At 38.6% G+C, this 21,593-nt stretch overlaps 1 protein-coding gene across 1 annotated transcript in view; it reads left to right on the plus strand.

Moving 5' to 3' along the window:
* The window catches only part of VPS8 (VPS8 subunit of CORVET complex), a 308,471-nt gene that overhangs the window by 59,390 nt on the left and 227,488 nt on the right, over window positions 1-21,593 (plus strand). Inside the window, 5 exon segments of the mRNA XM_032630703.1 lie at window positions 1,047-1,121; window positions 2,232-2,267; window positions 3,156-3,246; window positions 3,673-3,719; window positions 4,703-4,792. Coding sequence (XP_032486594.1) covers window positions 1,047-1,121; window positions 2,232-2,267; window positions 3,156-3,246; window positions 3,673-3,719; window positions 4,703-4,792 — 339 coding nt within the window.

The raw sequence follows: 21,593 nt of genomic DNA on the forward strand, positions 1-21,593 counted from the left end.
CTTATTTGGGTCTTGATTTAAACAAATGAAATGTAGAAACAAAACAAAGAACAGAAACCTCAATAACATTTGACATTTATGAGAGAATTTGAAATCCAAACACTGATCAGATATTTGACATGGAGGAGTGATTGTTAAATTTTGAAAGCCTGTCAATGAAATTGTGTGGTTATGTTAGAAAGGATTTATTTATTGTGCATATACTGAATTTTTGTAAATGAGATGTTCAAGATCTGAGATTTACTTCAGAATTTTTACTGTGTTATAGGGGAGTCAGTGGGAATATAGATGAAACAAGATTGGTGTGAAGTGATAATTAATGAAGCTGGTTACTGGATACATTGAGTTCATTATTTTATTCTCTCTACCTTTGTATATATTTTAAAATTTTCATGATAAAAAGTTAAGAAAAATTACTAGTTATCAGTATTGACCACTTACATATTTTAGGAGATTTATAAATATTAATGTATTTAAGCCTCCCAGAAACTGCATGGTTTTCAAAGATGGAAAAATGTAATTGTCAGAAGTTTGAAACTTGTTTAAACTCTGTCACCTATTGGGTGACAGAGCCAAAATTTGCAACCAGATTTATCAGACAGTAGGTTTCGTTTCTATTTTGCTGGGCTGTGCTGACTTTCATATACTACGCTGTTTATCTTCCTGTTTCCTCTTGTGTTTTTTGTTGATATTTATTTCAAAGAACTTGGAGGTACCATTTCAATTAGCCCTGTTCTTTGCCAGAAGCAGTGACTACCTGTCATCCAGTAGTGGGCAGGTTGCAACAATTTTGCTTCAGATTTAGAAGTTGGCATGTTCTTCCCTTTACACATTACTCTGAAAAATAAAGAGACCGTATATAAGCAGAGAATTACTTTTTGCACTTTGTCCTTCATGCCACTTCCACTGACAGACTGGCACTTGACTGACATTTTTCCCCCCACTCACTTATGGGATGAAACCATGTTGTCTCTGTAATCCACATTCTTTAAAACTTGAGACTCCTAATGCATGTAATTTTTACCTTTAAGTTTTTTTTTTTTTAGGCTTTGGTTGGAGAGAAGGCTTGTTATCAATCCATCAGTAGCTATGGTGGTCAGATCTTTTATTTGGGGACAAAAGTAAGTTCTTCCACTCTGTGACTTGGTGTGCATTTGTGTCAGGTTAGTAGGGGCTGAAGGAGGTTGCTGGTAAAGAGGGCAGTGCATTACAGAATGAATACTGATTAGCAGTAATCGAAAACTTTTAGGGGTTAGATGATTTTTAATTAATTTTTTTAAGATTGCCCTTTTATTTCATTATAGGTTATTATAAGATGTTGAATATAGTTCTCTGTGCTTTACAACTAATTAATTTATTTCCTCTACTTTTAGACATACTGTATTTTTACTTTTGTTTAGGTTCTGGTTTTCTTTGTTCAGAGGGATACTTTCATAATGTTCCTTCACATTTATGTTTTCATGACCAGGAAGATACCTTATCATTAATATTTGACATGTAATTAAGATGTCCTTTAGCTTAGATCATCTTAGGGTATATTAAAACGCTTTGAGACATTTGACTTAGAATAGGAACTTTTTGTATGTCAATTTGTTCCTGTGGGGTTTTTTTTTTTAAACTTAACATGGAGGGCTTCCCTGGTGGCACAGTGGTTAAGAATCCGCCTGCCAATGCAGAGGACACAGGTTTGAGCCCTGGTGCAGGAAGATCCCACATGCCGCAGAGCAACTAAGCCCATGCGCCACAACTACTGAGCCTGCGCTCTAGAGCCCATGAGCCACAGCTACTGAGCCTGCGTTCTAGAGCCTGTGCTCCGCAACAAGAGAAGCCACCACAATGAGAAGCCCACACACCGCAACGAAGAGTATCTCCTGATCTCCATGACTAGAGGAAGCCCGTGCACAGCAACGAAGACCCAGTGCAGCCACAAATAAATAAATAAATTAAAAAAAAAACTTAGCATGGAGAAACATGTTGGGAGATTGGACTTTCCTTCTTCCTTGTCCGTGGAATTAACTCCCCTTCTTGGACTGTAGACTTACTGACCTTTAAATGTTTGATTTACTCTTTAACGTGGGCCCTTGAAGACCCTTTAGTAAATACTTTTAACTGTAGTATGAAATGTTTTTACTTAAAGAGATGTAAAATGAGATGTAGGACTGAGACAAATGTGTCTCTCAAACAAATCTGTTAAAGATGATAATTTTAATTTCCATCTCTTTGTTTTCCAGTCTGTTTATGTGATGATGCTGAGGAGCTGGAGAGAGGTGAGTTCAAAGTAATTTTATATGTTAGCACTATTGAATTGAGAGCATCTTAACATTTTTTGTTCTGACTTTGCAGAAAAAGAGTATTTGGATTTGTGCTTTTTAATTTCAGAAGTGTACATCAAAACCATTGTAACTATCATATACTTGATTTGATAAAACTGACTATAACTAATGATAAGGTTTGGCTGCATATATCAGAAAATTCAAAAGACCAGTGATGTAAAAGAACTCTCTCTCATGTAAAAGCAATCTGGAGGTAGGCAGTCTGTGGCTAGTATGGCAACTCCGTGGTCTTTGGCATACTACCCTGTTGTGCCATCCTTGTGTGTGGATTCTAGTCTCAAGGTCATTTCATGTTCCAATATGACTGCTGGAGTTCCAGCTTTTAAATCCACATTCCAGGAAGGAGGAAAGAGAAGAGAAGGCTGGCTCCGGCCTTTTAAGGTGACATCCCAGAAAGGTCCAGATAGCACTTCCACTTATCATTGGCCAGAACTTAGTCACATGGCCCCAAGTGGCTACAAGGGAGTCTTAAAAATGTCCTTTAGCTGGTTTATTGCTGTTTCAAATAAACTTGGGATTTGTTACGAAAGAGGAGGGAGTGAATGGATGTTGTGATAACTAGCTGTTTCTGCTACAGTGACATTCTAGCTGTTTCCTCTTTTTATATTTAGGCCTTGTGGCTGCTTATACTAGCCTATACAGTCACTGTACTATCCAGTGCTTTAAGAAATTGTTTTTCTTGGAAATAAGATATTCACATGGTTATTGGAATAATTTTAGCTACTAAGCAGCAACTTCTGGTAAGATATTAGGTAGAATAGGAATTCTGACTGGTGATTGGTCAGACAGAGGGGTCTGTCTTCTCTCATTTATTCATTTTAGAGAGTGGATCACCTCCTGAAACAAGACTGTCTTACAGAAGCCTTGGCTCTTGCATGGTCTTTCCATGAAGGAAAAGCAAAAGCAGTAGTGGGTAAGTTAACAGAACACCGGTGTAGTAGGTGTTGTTTTTCTGGAGCAGAGAAAATGAATAATACTAATCACTTCCAGAACACTTCTGACTTAGTGTTCAAGTGTTTTATAAGCAAGATGTTATCAAACCTTACAGACTTTCAGTGAAAAAGGTTAATGACGAATACAGGATATAGAATTTTAGATGTCACTTTTAAAATTCATTTCATAAGGAAAATTTATTATTAGAACAAAAGGGAAGTACATTGATAAGCTGTCTGGTCCAATAGATGGGAGGTGTACCTGTTATGGCATATTATCCAACATTCTGATACCTAAGGATTGTTATATCTACTGTTAGCATAGGTTATCAGTAGAAGACCAGGGCAGTTTCATCCTGAAGATATGGATTAACTTTGTATTTACGCTGGATTTTGCTTCTCTGCAGGATTATCAGGGGATGCCAGTAAGAGAAAGGCTGTTGTTGCAGATCGGGTGAGTATTTTAATAGGGTCTTTACTGGGGTACAGTGCAGATTGCCTTTGGTATTTGCTAATAATCTTGGGCGTGATTAGGTAAATGACTATAGTTAAGAAGAGAGTGTATAAAGAAAACAAGTCAGATTGTAATTCCTTGGTGTTATCTTGAGTGCTTTTTAAATTCCTTCTTATCACCCTTTCTTTTTTCCCTTGCTCACTCTCATGAAAATTATAGATAGTAAAATAGCCAAAAGACAGCGGACAGTAGGAGGAGTAAAAAACCCAGGGATCTGGGTTATCTCTGAACCTAATTATAGTCCATAGAAAGTTGAGATTTGTTGGTCTTTATAAACTGATTAGTAATAATGAGAAATACTATATGTGGAAGTGTTTGTGTTGCCTGAGGGAGCAGAGAGGCCTGATGTTTATTATCATTATTAATTAGTATTAATATGGTTAATGTTAATATTTAACACTAGCTTTGTTTTCCTAGTCTAGACTTGCTTGAATTCATTTACTATAGTCATTCCTTCCCCTTTTTATTGTACAAATGCATTGGTAAAAATTAGATTCCAAATTAGTATAAACATTTAGAAAACATACACAGAAGTTGGTCAATCCTGAGACTTATAAGTGATTTTCTCAGTATCTGGTAAAAAAGTATTGGCTATCTGTGTTCTTTAGGGAAAGACATATGCAGAGGATAACTGAAGAGCTAAACTTCAACTTTTTACTTCCTGAGCAATATATATACTAATGAGGTCTGGAACCTGGAGGTATTTATTAGGAAAGATTAGCAAATTGGTACTAACCCTGAGGCTGAGAGAAATTAGGCTGGGGTTAAAAAAACTGAGAAATAAAGTCACTAAAATTTTAAATTATATTTTTAATATAATAGCAAAGCCTGATTCTGTATTATTTAAGAAGATCACATATACTAAGTATTGAAAAACTTTAGAGACATACTTTAGTTTATATACAAAGCTGTTTTCCTTACAGATGGTGGAAATCCTGTTCCATTATGCAGATCGAGCTCTAAAAAAGTGCCCAGACCAGGGAAAAATCCAAGTGATGGAGCAGCATTTTCAGGTACACCTCTGCAAGTGCTTCTAATAGACATTGCTATGAATAGGTCTAGTACTACTGCTGTGATATTTTATGAGAATGGGACTTTCATGTTTTGGTTAAACATTTTTCAGTGTTCAGAGCTTTATTACAGGGTTTGTGGAGCATTCTCAGTGATTGAATTTTGAGGTAACAGGTGTACAGACACATGGGAACAGATGAGTAAAATGTTGTGGGTTGTTAGTGCTTAGGCACTTGGTGCTGCATGGAAGGAAAGAAGGTACGTATGAGGGTACATACACCTTACACCTTGCTGATGACTAACACTTATGTTAACTAGGCTAGTTGGAGAAGAAGTGTACTACCAAGGTTTAAATTTAATTCTCCTAGGAGCACCTGTGATTCAAGATTAGATACGTTGCCAAAAAAAAATTATGATCTCTTAAATATACTGATGAACGACCTTTAGTTTCTCTTGAAACTCAGTGAAAATGGAAGTCAAGGAATGACTTAAAGACCTGCACAGTGCTTATTATGAGAGTTTCACCATTTGCAGTGATCTCAAAATATATTTGTTGCAAATCTGTGTCTTCTTTCCCATTCTGAGGGCTCCCTCCCTTCCCCCTGCCTCCTCTTTTAACAAACATTTGAGGGTCTGATACGGGGGTCAGCAAACATTTTCTGAGAAGGGCTAGATGGAAAATTTAGGCTTTGTGGGGTATATATGGACTCTGTCACATATTCCTCAGTGAATTTTTATTTGTTTGTTTTTAAACAACCCTTTAAAAATGTAAAAACCATTCTTAGTTGTGAGCCATTCAGAAACAGGCTGTGGGAGGACTTGGCCCATGGGTCAAAGGATGAAGCCTCTGGTCTAACATGTACTAAGCACTGGGCGGTAGTGTGTAAAAGGTAAGTAGTCCTTGCTATCTTAAAGTTGACAATCTAGTCAAAATAACTTTTCTTGTGTACATTAATGGAAATGTTTAAAAGAAATCTAGGGTTTTGGAGTTCTGAGGAGCAGACACAGCTCATATCTTTTTTATATCTCCATTTGCTGCTCTTAACTTTGGAAGACAAGGATAGATGTGGCAATTAACAGTTGGAGGGTATCAAAACAGGATTTGGTTTCCTGAACTGTACTCTTTAATGCTGCAGTAGTGGGCTTCTGGCAGAGTAACTTGTACTGCCTTTTGGCTAGAGGCTTATTACATTTGTCAGTAAAGAGGAGAAAGAAGCCTATATAAGATTATAAAAATAGATAACTTAGGAGAGGAAAACATATGGCAGAAAGAAGGCATTTGGGGACAAAACTGTTTGGGAACAGTACCTTGTATATATATGATTTTGTATATTAATGCAGTATTTATAGAAAAGAAAACTTAGTATTCTAACCAGAAGGTATCTGTTACCAAGAGGTGGTAAGATGGTACTCATGTAAGAACTCTGGTCGTTGGAAGATGTACTTTGTTGAAAAGAAACATCCAATAGGGAATGCTAGGAGGGGCTAATGAGGGGTGTGTGTGTGCGCGTGTGCGCATGTACACATAAGATGGAAACCACCTTGCTGGGGAAGAATATGGTAGAGAGCTATAAAAGAAGAAAGGAACAAAAGTGATATTCTGATGGAGAGATATGAAAGAATCTCAGCATAAGATTGTAAAATTTACTGAGAAACAAACTGTAGTAGTAATGTGTTCTTTAACCACCTAGATATTTTTCAGAAGTTTCATTCTGCTAAAAAGAGTATCTGATAACATTTTTAATTTATTAATCATTTAGTCTCATAGGTGGTAAAGGAAACGATGGTGGGAACCATTATCCTGAATTTACTTTTTCCCAATGATTGGGAAAATAGAAGGGATAGATTATTGATAGGAAAATTATCATTTATTTTAAAGTTTGTAATAATGATGAAAAAATAACATTTGTGAATCCTGTGTTTTAGAAAGCAGATATTTTAGGGAAAAAAATATGGGCACAGTCTCATGGTTATAGGCTCCAAAATAATAATAGGTTCACAAAGAACAGGAAATTCTCAAATTCTGATGTAATAACCACAAACAATTCAAAGAGAAAGGAAATGGGGAGGAATGTTGAGAGAAGTATCTGTCTACAAAACACAGAACAGCTACCAGAGTTGGATAGAGGCAGATAACCAAAGATATTTGCCAAAAGCATCAAGAATCTATCCGACTGTCAGAAAAGAGGCGGGTCTGGTACAGATTGTGCCTACCAAAATGCTAAGGGGCATGAAGGAGGGCTTTTGGCAAAGGTTCACTGAATACGTATATTATGTGCCAAGTGCTACGTGATGGGTGTGACATATGTTCATTTTTTTTTAACATCTTTATTGGAGTATAATTGCTTTACAATTATAGTGTGTGTTAGTTTCTGCTTTACAACAAAATGAATTTTGTTTTACAACAAAATTTCTGCTTTACAACAAATTATAGTATGTGTTAGTTTCTGCTTTACAACAAAATGAATCAGTTATATATATACATATGTTCCTATATCTCTTCCCTCTTGTGTCTCCATCCCTCCCACCCTCCCTATCCCACCCCTCCAGGTGATCACAAAGCACCGAGCTGATCTCCCTGTGCTATGCGGCTGCTTCCCACTAGCTATCTACCTTACGTTTGGTAGTGTATATATGTCTATGCCTCTCTCTTGCTTTGTCACAGCTTACCCTTTCCCCTCCCCATATCCTCAAGTCCATTCTCTAGTAGGTCTGTGTCTTTATTCCTGTCTTAGCCCTAGGCTCTTCATGACATTTTTTTCCCCTTAAATTCCATATATATGTGTTAGCATACGGTATTTGTCTCTCACTTTCTGACTTACTTCACTCTGTATGACAGACTCTAGGTCTATCCACTTCATTACAAATAGTTCAATTTCATTTCTTTTTATGGCTGAGTAATATTCCATTGTATATATGTGCCACATCTTCTTTATCCATTCATCCGATGATGGACACTTAGGTTGTTTCCGTCTCCGGGCTATTGTAAACAGAGCTGCAATGAACATTTTGGTACATGACTCTTTTTGAATTATGGTTTTCTCAGGGTATATGCCCAGTAGTCGGATTGCTGGGTCATATGGTAGTTCTATTTGTAGTTTTTTAAGGAACCTCCATACTGTTCTTCACAGTGGCTGTATCAATTTACATCATTCCCACCAACAGTGCAAGAGGGTTCCCTTTTCTCCACACCCTCTCCAGCATTTATTGTTTCTAGTTTTTTTTTTTGTTTGTTTGTTTCTAGTTTTTTGATGATGGCCATTCTGACTGGTGTGAGATGATATCTCATTGTAGTTTTGATTTGCATTTCTCTAATGATTAATGATGTTAAGCATTCTTTCATGCGTTTGTTGGCAGTCCATATATCTTCTTTGAAGAAATGTCTATTTAGGTCTTCTGCCCATTTTTGGATTGGGTTGTTTGTTTATTTGTTATTACGCTGCATGAGCTGCTTATAAATTTTGGAGATTAATCCTTTGTCAGTTGCTTCATTTGCAAATATTTTCTCCCATTCTGAGGGTTGTCTTCTGGTCTTGTTTATGGTTTCCTTTGCTGTGCAAAAGCTTTGAAGTTTCATTAGGTCCCATTTGTTTATTTTTGTTTTTATTTCCATGTCTCTAGGAGGTGGGTCAAAAAGGATCTTGCTGTGATTTATGTCATAGAGTGTCCTGCCTATGTTTTCCTCTAAGAGTTTGATAGTGTCTGGCCTTACATTTAGGTCTTTAATCCATTTTGAGTTTATTTTTGTGTATGGTGTTAGGGAGTGATCTAATCTCATACTTTTACATGTACCTATCCAGTTTTCCCAGCACCACTTATTGAAGAGGCTGTCCTTTCTCCACTGTACATTCCTGCCTCCTTTATCAAAGATAAGGTGACCATATGTGTGTGGGTTTATCTCTGGGCTTTCTATCCTGGTCCATTGATCTATCTTTCCGTCTTGGTGCCAGTACCATACTGTCTTGATTACTGTAGCTTTGTAGTATAGTCTGAAGTCAGAGAGCCTGATTCCTCCAGCTCCGTTTTTTGTTCTCAAGATTGCCTTGGCTATTCGGGGTCTTTTGTGTTTCCATACAAATTGTGAAATTTTTTGTTCTAGTTCTGTGAAAAATGCCAGTGGTAGTTTGATAGGGATTGCATTGAATCTGTAGATTGCTTTGGGTAGTAGAGTCATTTTCACAATGTTGATTCTTCCAATCCAAAAACATGGTATATCTCTCCATCTATTTGTATCGTCTTTAATTTGTTTCATCAGTGTCTTATAGTTTTCTGCATACAGGTCTTTTGTCTCCTTAGATAGGTTTATTCCTAGATATTTTATTCTTTTCGTTGCAATGGTAAATGGGAGTGTTTTCTCGATTTCAGTTTCAGATTTTTCATCATTAGTGTATAGGAATGCCAGAGATTTCTGTGCATTAATTTTGTATCCTGCTACTTTACCAAATTCATTGATTAGCTCTAGTAGTGTTCTGGTAGCATCTTTAGGATTCTCTATGTATAGTATCATGTCATCTGCAAACAGTGACAGCTTTACTTCTTCTTTTCTGATTTGGATTCCTTTTATTTCCTTTTCTTCTCTGATTGCTGTGGCTAAAACTTCCAAAACTGTGTTGAATAAGAGTGGTGAGAGTGGGCAACCTTGTCTTGTTCCTGATCTTAGTGGAAATGCTTTCAGATTTTCACCATTGAGGACGATGTTGGCTGTGGGTTTGTCGTATATGGCCTTTATTATATTGAGGAAAGTTCCCTCTATGCCTACTTTCTGGAGGGTTTTTATCATAAATGGGTGTTGAATTTTGTCGAAAGCTTTCTCTGCATCTATTGAGATGATCATTTGGTTTTTCTCCTTCAGTTTGTTAATATGGTGTATCACGTTGATTGATTTGCGTATATTGAATAATCCTTGCACTCCTGGAATAAACCCCACTTGATCATGGTGTATGATCCTTTTAATGTGCTGTTGGATTCTGTTCGCTAGTATTTTGTTGAGGATTTTTGCATCTATGTTTGTCAGTGCTATTGGCCTGTAGTTTTATTTCTTTGTGACATCTTTGTCTGGTTTTGGTATCAGGGAGCACTTCTCTAAACGTTTGATAGAATCCGCCTGTGAAGCCATCTGGTCCTGGGCTTTTGTTTGTTGGAAGATTTTTAATTACGGTTTCAATTTCAGTGCTTGTGATTGCTCTGTTCATGTTTTCTATTTCTTCCTGATTCAGTCTCGGCAGGTTGTGCATTTCTAAGAATTTATCCATTTCTTCCAGGTTGTCCATTTTATTGGCATGTAGTTGCTTGTAGTAATCTCTCATGATCTTTGTATTTCTGCAGTGTCAGTTGTTACTTCTCCTTTTTCATTTCTAATTCTATTGATTTGAGTCTTCTCCCTTTTTTTCTTGATGAGTCTGGCTAATGGTTTATCAATTTTGTTTATCTTCTCAAAGAACCAGCTTTTAGTTTTATTGATCTTTGCTGTCGTTTCCTTCGTTTCTTTTTCATTTATTTCTGATCTGAGTTTTATGATTTCTTTCCTTCTGCTAACTTTGAGTTTTTTTTTTTTCTTCTTCCTCTAATTGCTTTATGTGCAAGGTTAGGTTGTTTATTCGAGATGTTTTCTGTTTCTTAAGGTAGGCTTGTATTGCTATAAACTTCCCTCTTAGAACTGCTTTTGCTGCATCCCATAGGTTTTGGGTCATCGTGTCTCCATTGTCATTTGTTTGTAGGTATTTTTTAATTTCCTCTTTGATTTCTTCAGTGATCACTTCGTTATTAAGTAGTGTATTGTTTAGCCTCCATGTGTTTGTATTTCTTACAGATATTTTCCTGTAATTGAGATCTAGTCTCATAGCATTGTGGTCAGAAAGGATACTTGATTTTCTTAAATTTACCAAGGCTTGATTTGTGATCCAAGATACGATCTATCCTGGAGAATGTTCCATGAGCACTAGAGAAAAATGTGTATTCTGTTGTTTTCGGATGGAATTTCCTATAAATATCAATTAAGTCCATCTTGTTTAATGTATCATTTAAAGCTTGTGTTTCCTTATTTATTTTCATTTTGGATGATCTGTCCATTGGTGAAAGTGGGATGTTAAAGTCCCCTACTATGAATGTGTCACTGTCGATCTCCCCTTTTATGGCTAGTAGTATTTGCCTTATGTATTGAGGTGCTCCTATGTTGGGTGCATAAGTATTTACAATTGTTATATCTTCTTGGATCGATCCCTTGATCATTATGTAGTGTCCTTTTTTGTCTCCTGTAATAGTCTTTATTTTAAAGTCTATTTTGTCTGATATGAGAATTGCTACTCCAGCTTTCTTTTGGTTTCCATTTGCATGAAATATCTTTTTCCATCCCCTCACTTTCAGTCTGTATGTGTCTCTAGGTCTGAAGTGGGTCTCTTGTAGACAGCAAATATATGGGTCTTGTTTTTGTATCCATTCAACCAATCTGTGTCTTTTGTTGGGAGCATTTAATCCATTTACATTTAAGGTAATTATCGATATGTATGTTCCTATTCCCATTTTCTTAATTGTTTTGGGTTCATTATTGTAGGTCTTTTACTTCTCTTGTGTTTCTTGCCTAGAGAAGTTCCTTTAGCATTTGTTGTAAAGCTAGTTTGGTGGTGCTGATCTCTCTCAGCTTTTGCTTGTCTGTAAAGGTTTTAATTTCTCCATCAAATCTGAGTGAGATCCTTGTTGGGTAGAGTAATCTTGGTTGTAGGTTTTTCTCCTTCATAACTTTAAATATGTCCTGCCACTCCCTTCTGGCTTGCAGAGTTTCTGCTGAAAGATCAGCTGTTAACCTTATGGGGATTCCCTTGTGTGTTATTTGTTGTTTTTCCCTTGGTGCTTTTAATATTTTTTCTTTGTATTTAATTTTTGACAGTTTGATTAATATGTGACTTGGTGTATTTCTCCTTGGATTTATCCTGTATGGGACTCTCTGTGCTTCCTGGACGTGATTAACTATTTCCTTTCCCATATTAGGAAAGTTTTCAACTATAATCTCTTCAAATATTTTCTCAGTCCCTTTCTTTTTCTCTTCTTCTTCTGGAACCCCTATAATTCGAATGTTGATGCATTTAATGTTGTCCCAGAGGTCTCTGAGACTGCCCTCAGTTCTTTTCATTCTTTTTTCTTTATTCTGCTCTGCAGTCGTTATTTCCACTATTTTATCTTCCAGGTCACTTATCCGTTCTTATGCCTCAGTTATTCTGCTATTGATCCCATCTATAGTATTTTTCATTTCATTTATTGTGTTGTTCATCATTGTTTGTTTCATCTTTAGTTCTTCTAGGTTCTTGTTAAATGTTTCTTGCATTTTGTCTATTCTATTTCCAAGATTTTGGATCATCTTTACTATCATTATTCTGAATTCTTTTTCAGGTAGACTGCCTATTTCCTCTTCATTTGTTAGGTCTGGTGGGTTTTTACCTTGCTCCTTCATCTGCTGTGTGTTTTTCTGTCTTCTCATTTTGCTTATCTCACTGTGTTTGGGGTCTCCTTTTTGCAGGCTGCAGGTTCGTAGTTCCCGTTGTTTTTGGTGTCTGTCCCCAGTGGCTAAGGTTGGTTCAGTGGGTTGTGTAGGCTTCCTGGTGGAGGGGACTAGTGCCTGTGTTCTGGTGGATGAGGCTGGATCTTGTCTTTCTGGTGGGTAGGTCCACGTCTGGTGGTGTGTTTTGGGGTGTCTGTGGACTTATTATGATTTTAGGCAGCCTCTCTGCTAATGGGTGGGGTTGTGTTCCTGTCTTGCTTGTTGTTTGGCATAGGATGTCCAGCACTGTAGCTTGCTGGTCGTTGAGTGAAGCTGGGTGATAGTGTTGAGATGGAGATCTCTGGGAGATTTTCACCATTTGATATTATGTGGAGCTGGGAGATCTCTTGTGGACCAGTGTCCTGAAGTTGGCTCTCCCACCTCAGAGGCACAGCACTGACTCCTGGCTGCAGCACCAAGAGCCTTTCATCCACATGGCTCAGAATAAAAGGGAGAAAAAGTAGAAAGAAAGAATTAGTATAAGTAGAAAGAAAGAAAGAAAGAAAGGAGGGAGGGAAGGAGGGAGGGAGGGAGGAAGGAACAAAGGAGGGAAGGAAGGAAAAAAAGAAAGAATGAAGATAAAGTAAAATAAAATAAAGTAAGATAAAATATAATAAAGTTATTAAAATAAATAAATAATTAAGAGAAAAAAACCGGACTGATAGAGCCCTAGGACAAATGGTGGAAGCAAAGCTATACAGACAAAATGTCACATAGAAGCATACACATAGACACTCACAAAAAGTGGAAAAGGGGAAAAAATCATAAATCTTGCTCTCAGAGTCCACCTCCTCAATTTGTGATGATTTGTTGTCTAAAGGAGGGAAGGAAGGAAAGAACGAAGATAAAGTAAAATAAAATAAAGTTATTAAAATAAAAAGTAGGTATTAAGAAAAAAAATTAAAAAAAAAAACGGATGGATAGAACCCTCGGACAAATGGTGGAAGCAAAGCTATACAGACAAAATCTCACACAGAAGCATGCACATACACGCTCACAAAAAAAGAAGGGGGAAAAATCATAAATCTTGCTCTCAAAGTCCACCTCCTTAATTTGGGATGAATCGTTATGTATTCAGGTATTCCACAGATGCAGGGTACATCAAGTTGATTGTGGAGCTTTAATCCGCTGCTTCTGAGGCTGCTGGGAGAGATTTCCCTTTCTCTTCTTTGTTCGCACAGCTCCAGGGCTCAGCTTTGGATTTGGCCCCGCCTCTGCGTATAGGTCGCCTAAGGGCGTCTGTTCTTTGCTCAGACAGGAAGGGGTTAAAGGAGCCGCTGATTCGGGGGCTCTGGCTCACGCAGGCCGGGGGGACGGAGGGGCACGGAGTGCGGGGCAAGCGTGCGGCGGCAGAGGCCGACGTGACGTTGCACCAGCCTGAGGCGCGCCGTGCGTTCTTCCGGGTAAGTTGTCCCTGGATCCCGGGACCCTGGCAGTGGCGGGCTACACAGGCTCTCCGGAAGCGGGGTGTTGATAGTGACCTCTGCTTGCACACAGGCTTCTTGGTGGCAGCGGCAGCCGCCTTAGCGTCCCATGCCTGACTCTGGGGTCCACGCTTTTAGCCGCGGCTCGCGCAGTCTCTGGAGCTCCTTTAAGCAGCGCTCTTAATCCCCTCTCCTCGCGCACCAGGAAACAAAGAGGGAAGAAGTCGTCTCTTGCCTCTTCGGCAGGTCCAGACTTTTCCCCGGACTCCCTCCCGGCCAGCCGTGACGCACTAACCCCCTTCAGGCTGTGTTGACGCCGCCAACCCCAGTCCTCTCCCTGTGCTCCGACCGAAGCCCGAGCCTCAGCTCCCAGCCCCGCCCGCCCAGGCGGGGGAGCAGACAAGCCTCTTGGGCTGGTAAGTGCCGGTCGGCACCGATCCTCTGTGCAGTAATCTCCCCGCTTTGCCCCCCGCACCCCCGCTACAGTGCTCTCCTCGCGGCTCCAAAGCTTTCCCCCTCTGCCACCCACAGTCTCCGCCCGCGAAGGAGCTTCCTAGTGTGTGGAAACCTTTCCTCCTTCACAGCTCCCACCCACTGGTGCAAGTCCGTTCCTATCCTTTTGTCTCTGTTTATTCTTTTTTGCCCTACCCAGGTACGTGGGGCGGGGGGCGGGGTTTCTTGCTTTTTGGGGGGTCTGAGGTCTTCTGGAGCGTTCAGTAGGTGTTCTGTAGGGGTTGTTTCATGTGTAGATGTATTTCTGGAGTGTCTGTGGGGGGGAAGGTGATCTCCACATCTTACTCTTCCGCCATCTTCCCGGAAGCTCCTCCTTTCTGTTTAATTCTCACAACAGCACCATGAAGTAGATACTGTTTTTATCCTCATTTTATTGATGAGAAAATTTAGGCTGAGAGAGGTTAAGTGACTTCCCAAGGTAGTATTGCTGATAAAGGGTGAGGACAGAACTCCAATCCAGGTTTTTCTGACTTCAGAGCCCAGCTCTTAACTAACCATTGTACTATATTGTTATTTTCAGAGCAAGTGCAGGGAGAGGATGAGTGAGAAGGGGTGATGTTAATAGGTGATCAAGAATGATAATTATAGCAAACATCTGAAGTCTTTTTTGCTTACTGTGTGGCAGGCACTGTTACAAACCCTTCACACTTGTTAGCTCATTTAATTCCTATAACTCTGTGAGGTAGGTACTGTCATTATTCACATTTATCAATGAGACTGAGGCACAGAGAGGTTGAATTGCCTGTTCCAGGTCACATAGCTAGTGAATGATAGAGCTGGGATTAGAATCCAGGCACTTGGGCTTCAGAGTCCACATCTGGACTTCTACACTCTACTCTAGAGCAACACTTCTTGTTTTGCTTCCTTTTTCATGAGCACAGAGAATGGTCTTTAAAATGGAAAAGTCCAGGGACTTCGCCATCCAATGCAGGGTGGTCCAGTGGTTGGGACTTCACCATCCAATGCAGGGGGTTGCGGATTCGATGCCTGGTTGGGGAACTAGGATCCCGTATGCCTTGCGGCAGGAGTGCCAGGGCATAGAGCGGAGGCAGGGTTGTGACAAATTCAGTGAAGACTTTGAGGATGGTCCACATCAAAAAAGAAAGAAAGAAAATCTTAAAAAATAATAAAATGAAAAAGTCCAGATAAATATATTAAAGAAAAAAGTTGAAGCCCAGGATCTATTTCATATAGTTACATCATGATTGTTCAAATCTCAAGATGCAGTGGAATTATAACCTGGGATCCTGTTTGAATGATCTGAGCTATCATTAATAATTTGTAAGTAACTTTGGATCAGTATTCAGTTAAGACACACTCACTTAAGCATGGATGCCTAAGCAGAGGAGACACAGTTTATTTCACTCAGGAGGACTATTTGCTTTTGGAAAAGGTGATCTTCAGCCCATTAGGATGAGTGAAATACATGCACAAGTCACCATAAATCTGCAGTTTTAAGTGTTAAGTCATAAACATTTAATCATAAAACAGTCATAAAATAATTAAATAGGTTAACTCTTAAAGTGTGATTTTTTAAAAGAAGAGTGGACATAGGAAACTACCCACTGATAACCCCAGTGTGGTTTATGAGCAATTTTTCATGAGTTCACCTAAAAACAACCTTGCTAAACTCATAAACTGCATTTTTGACAATAATGTGAGGACACTATATTCTTCTTTTTAATTAATTATTTTTTTGGCTGCATTGGGTCTTCGTTGCTGTGCGCAGGCTTCTCATCGCAGTGGCTTCTCTTTGTTGCGGAGCAGAGGCTCTAGGTGCGCGGGCTTCAGTAGTTGTGGCACACAGGCCCAGTAATTGTGGCTCGTGGGCTGTAGGGCGCAGGCTGAGTAGTTGTGGTGCATGGGCTTAGTTGCTCCGTGGCATGTGTGATCTTCCCGCACCAGGGATCGAACCCATGTCCCCTGCGTTGGCAGGCGGATTCTTAACCACTGCACCACCAGGGAAGTCCCCGGACACTATATTCAAGCAGTGCTTATTACATAACATCTTGATTTTGTTAAAGCATTTTTCTTAGTTTTCCATTATCCTCATTGCTGAAATAGATTAGTAAATAGTAAGTAGATTTGCAGATGATGAACATCCCTACCCAAAGAGTATTCTTGGTGGCTTAGTATTAATTACTTTCTAGGGATCTTTCATATCCAAGTTTTTATCATTGATTTGGATGAAGATTTATGGAGTGGCTTGTCAAATTTAGATGGCACCAAGAAATCAGGGTCCCAAATGATGTTGACAAAGTGCAGTCAAAATTGTTATGAGATGAAATTTAACAAGGGTAAATGACTTGCACTAGATTCAAATAATTAACTTGCATGCATACTGGATTGGGAAAATCTAGCTGGACAGGATTTTAGTTGACCACAAACTTAGTGTGAGCCAATTGTGTGTTAAGGCCCAGATAGAGGAAAGTGATCATACCACTGGCCTATGTGTTGAAAATAAAAACTCTAAGATATTTTATGGACTGTTGACAGACTGACCTACATCCCACAACTGGGATGGTGGGAGGTTCTAAAAACAACAGTTAAAAAAAATACTGGGGTTGTTTAATCTGAGGAGAAAGTAAGTGGAGACACGGCTGCTCTCAGATGGTGAAGGACTGTCTTATGGAGATTTATTGTATTGCAGCAGAGGGAAGGCTAATGTAAGTGGGTAGAAATCAGGAGAAGGTCTATTTCAGTTTAAAATGACCTAGTGATGATGTAACAAGTCTTGGACTTGTGTGCCTCCTACTATTGAATGTACTGAAGTAAAGGGATGGTGACCAACTAATCAGGAGTGTTTTTTAAAAGACTTTGTTTTGCTGGGTGGGAAGGTCTGAGAATTCTGTATCATTATGGAGAAACTCTCATTGGAAACAGGTAACCTCTAATCCAATTAGTTCAAATTCCTAAGACTAGTTTCTATCTCAGGCAAAATACTGAGCATTTGCATTTTACCAGTAGGTGGCACTAATGCCTGCTGTCTCAGTTTTAATCTTTACCTTTGAGAAGGAGTCTCACCTTTTCCTTAGAGTCAGAATATATAATGCCATTCAGTATTTCTGCTTTCCTCCAAAGATCAATCAATATTTTGCCCTGTCTTAACTACAGAAGATAACTTTTGGATCTCATGATGTTTTTGACAGGCTGTGGCTTTTATTTATCTAAAAAAGATTTGAACCTATAATTATAATTTATTTGTACACTAGCTAGTAAGATTAAAAGGAATTAAAGTGTTCTCTACCTCATACATCTTGAACCTTGCCTTTTCTTTGGGCCGTCTTTCCTATCCCCAAAACAAAGTCAAACAGCAAACAAATCCCTTCTTTGCCCCGCGCCATCTCCCATAGTCTTAGGTCTCTTGTTTGTACAATCTTAACAGAGCCACACATCTTATGCGCTGTCTCCATCTCCTTACCTCCCTCTCATTCCGTGTCTGTGAATTCTGTGGGCCCTTTTATTCCTCATCTTATTGGTCCTCAGTAGTATTCAACACAGTTAACGACTCTGGAAACAGTCTGTCCCTTTGGCTTCTCTGTTATCCGAGTTCCCTGCTAACAGTGTTCTCAAACTCTAAAGTTGCCCAATGAACTGTGGAAGCATTTTCATGTATTTTGGGTTATTTTATCTTGCTACATTTATCTGAAACAAAGTAGAGGTATAATAAATAAACCGGAGGCATTTAAAAAATATCAATCAGGCCAAAAAGATTTGAAAAAATAATGTAATTTTAAAATATCTTCAGAGTTAAGCCTTACATTGTTACCAAGCTCTCTTTCCAGGTTCATTTTACATTTCCATGACAGAGAGAACATTCAAGGCCATTGTTACAGCAGCTGTTGGCATATATTTTTGTATTAAGAGTTCATGCCAAAGAATGGACAGAGACTAAAAGCTGAATGTAGGGTGAGGCTGTAGAGCTTTCCTTGTCTAACTCATGCTTCCCTGAGATGCTTTGAAGAAAGAAAAACAGTGTTGGTGTCCAGCATACTGCTTTATCCCTGAGGCTTGTTTAAAAATGTTGGTTCTGGGGAGTCAGATTTTTCCTAGAAGATTATTTTGTTATCATCATACCTGAAAAGAAAAAAAAAGGAAAAATGCATATACATACATACACATACAGAGAGCTATCTATATCTGTATAGCTGCTCACGGTGTTTTGTTTGTGTACTAATACTACAATGCCAGCTGCTTAGCTCTGAGAGCCCACAGGGATCGGTTGATCTATCTGTCTGTCTTTCTGAGGGGTGTGTGTGTGTGTGTGTGTGTGTGTGTTCAGGTATGTTTATCTACTTTGCTGTACATGTACATTCTAGGCTTTGTTAGGATTTTGAGTCATTATCAAACAATGTGGTTTTCATTGCCTGATTGATTTTTAGAATATAAATTATGTGAATTATATTGCTCCAGAAAGCAAAGGAATCTACATCTGCTATCTCATTTCTTTTCACATCATCCCTATGAAATAGGGAAAGGCAGAGATTATGTCTTCAGTTGGCAGATGGTAAGACAGTCACAATGCAATAAAATGATCTATTCAGTCACTCAGACAATTGACACGCTTACATATTTAGGTTTTCTGTTAGCTCAGAGTTTTATTCACATATCCACATTGTCTTCTTTAATTAATCTTAAATGTACACAGATACCTAACAAGAGAAACAATCTTCTTTGGTCACTTGTAGGGCTGTGCATTGAGGAAAAGATTAGAGAAATATTTACTTTTTTGGATTCTGGAGACCAAAAATTCATCCATTTCTCAGGGGTGGCCTTGTAAGCTTTTGAGACTGAGAGGAATCTTCTTAAAGCAGATGTTGCTTACTGTGTCTGTGTTGAAAGACAGTCAGATAAGCAAGCAGCACACAGTATAGGCTGAACTTAAAGGCAGGAGGGCTAGGCCCTTGATATTGTAGTATCCCATAGGTTGGCATATGTAGACCAGGTCTGGCTGGATGGACTGAGGGTTTTGCTTCAATAGAAGGACTGGTCTTTTTCCATTCTCTTTTTCTTTAGGGCTCTTGTGAGGGCAGCCTTCCAAATGAGTTAAGTGGGGATCATCTGAGCTTGGGCATCAACTGCTCAAGGTGGTTGTATACTAGTCCTGGGAATGTCAGCTGCCTAACTCTGACCGCAGATCCTGTGGGAAGTTGAGTCAGTGCTTAGCCCTTACCACTGGGAAGATGGGGAGCTACTGATCCTACCTAGCTCATTTTCAGGCATCTAGGAGATTGCCACCAGGGATCATCCACTGGACAGTCAGGCTTGTCTCTTCATAATCAGATTCTGGAAAGGAAGGCTTAAATAAGGAAATAGATTTGGCTTTAACTAATGTTTTGTTTATGATTTTAAATGTTCAAAATTGATAAAAGCCTGGTTTCTTTAAGAAGCCAGATTGAAAGTGCTAATTTGGATAGGTTAGCCCTATTTAAGTGAGTTGAGTAAGAATAGTCAGGGGCAGGCAGCCGTGTGTATCCTTTTTTTTTTCTTTTAATTAAATGTTAAATTTTGGGATAGTTGTAGATTCACATTTAGTTGTAAAAATTAATATAAAGAGATCCCGTGTGCTCTTAACTCGGTTTTCCCCAGTGGGAACATCTTGCATATTGTACAACCACATAACCAGGATATCGACCAGTACAGTGAAAATACAGAACATTTCTATCACCACAGGATCCCTCATTATGCCCTTCTGTAGCCATACCTACTTCCCTCCTGCCCCCAGCCCTTTTTTAGCCCTTGGCAATCATTAATTGTTCTCCATTTCTATAATTTTGTCATTTCAAGAATGTTACATGAATAGAATTTATAGTATGTAACCTTTTGGGAATTGACTTTTTTAAACTCAGCATAATTCTCTGGTGATTCATCTAGGTTGTTGCCTCTATCGCGTTTGTTGCTTTTTATTGCTGAGTTGTATTCCATAACATGGATGGATGTACCACAGTTTGATTAACCATTCACCCAATGAAGGATGTCACTGTTTCCAGTTTGGGGCTATTAAAAATAAAGCTGCTATAAACTTGTGTATACTGGTTTCTGTGTGAACCCAAGCCTTCATTTCTCTGGGAGAAATGTCCAGGAGTGCAATTGCTGGATCATATGATAGTTGTATGTTTAATTTTTTAAGAAACTACCAAACTGTTTCCCAGAGTGCTTGTACCATTTTATATTTTCAGCAGCAATATATGAGTGATCCAGTTTATCTACGTCCTCACCAGCATTTGACGAAATCACTCTCTTTTATCTTTGTTATTCTGATAGATGTGTAGTGAAACCTCATTGTGGTTTAACTTATGTTTCCCTAATGACTGATGATGTTGAACATCTTTTCTTGTGCTTATTTGCCATTTGTATATCTTCTTTTGTCAAATGTCTGTTCGTGTGTTTCGCCTATGTTCTAATTAGATTGTTTTTATTTTACTGTTGAGTTTTGATAGTTCTAGAGTTTTAAAAAACATATGCCTCATTCTAGCTTTTTGTCAGGTAGGTGATTCTCCCAGTAAGTAGCTTTTCTTTTTATCCTCTTAACAGGGGCTTTTAAATTTTGATGAGGTCCAGTTTATTAATTTTTCCTTTTATGCTTTTGGCATCAGGTCTGAGAATTCTTTGTCTAGTCTAGGATCCTGAAGATTTTCTCCTGTGTTTTTCCTAAAAGTTTTATAGTTTTGTGTTTGCACTTAAATCTGTGATGTTTTGAGTTAAATTTTATATAACTTATGAGACTTAGACCAAAGTTTATTTGTTTTTATTTTTATTTTTTTTGGCCTATGAATGTCCAAGTGCTCCAGCACCATTTGTTGAAAAATCTATCCTTTCCCCCATTGAATTGCTTTAGCACCTTTGTCAAAAATGAGTTGGGCATATTTGTGTGGGTCTATTTCTCAGTTCTCCTTTCTATTCCATTGACCTGTGTGTCTATACTTCTGCCAATACCACAGTCTTGATTACTGTAGCTATGTTGTAAGTCTTGAAATTGGATAAAGTGATTCTTCTACTTTATTTTTCATGTCAGAATTGTTTCAGCTATTCTAATTTCTTTGCTTTTCCATATACATTATAGAAAGTTCTTGTCTGTATCTACAAAAAAATCTTGTGAGGATTTTGATAGAAATTATATTAACTCTATGTATCAATTTGGGCAGAACTGACATCTTTACCATGTTGAGTCTTTTGTTTATTTATTTATTTTTGGTTGCGTTGGGTCTTCATTGCTGTGTGTGGGCTTTCTCTAGTTGCAGCGAGCAGGGGCTACTCTTCGTTGTGGTGTGCAGGCTTCTCACAGCGGTGGCTTGTCTTGTTGTGGAGCACAGGCTCTAGGTGTGCAGGCTTCAG

Source organism: Phocoena sinus, chromosome 4 (assembly GCF_008692025.1).
Source record: "Phocoena sinus isolate mPhoSin1 chromosome 4, mPhoSin1.pri, whole genome shotgun sequence".
NCBI lineage: Eukaryota > Metazoa > Chordata > Mammalia > Artiodactyla > Phocoenidae > Phocoena > Phocoena sinus.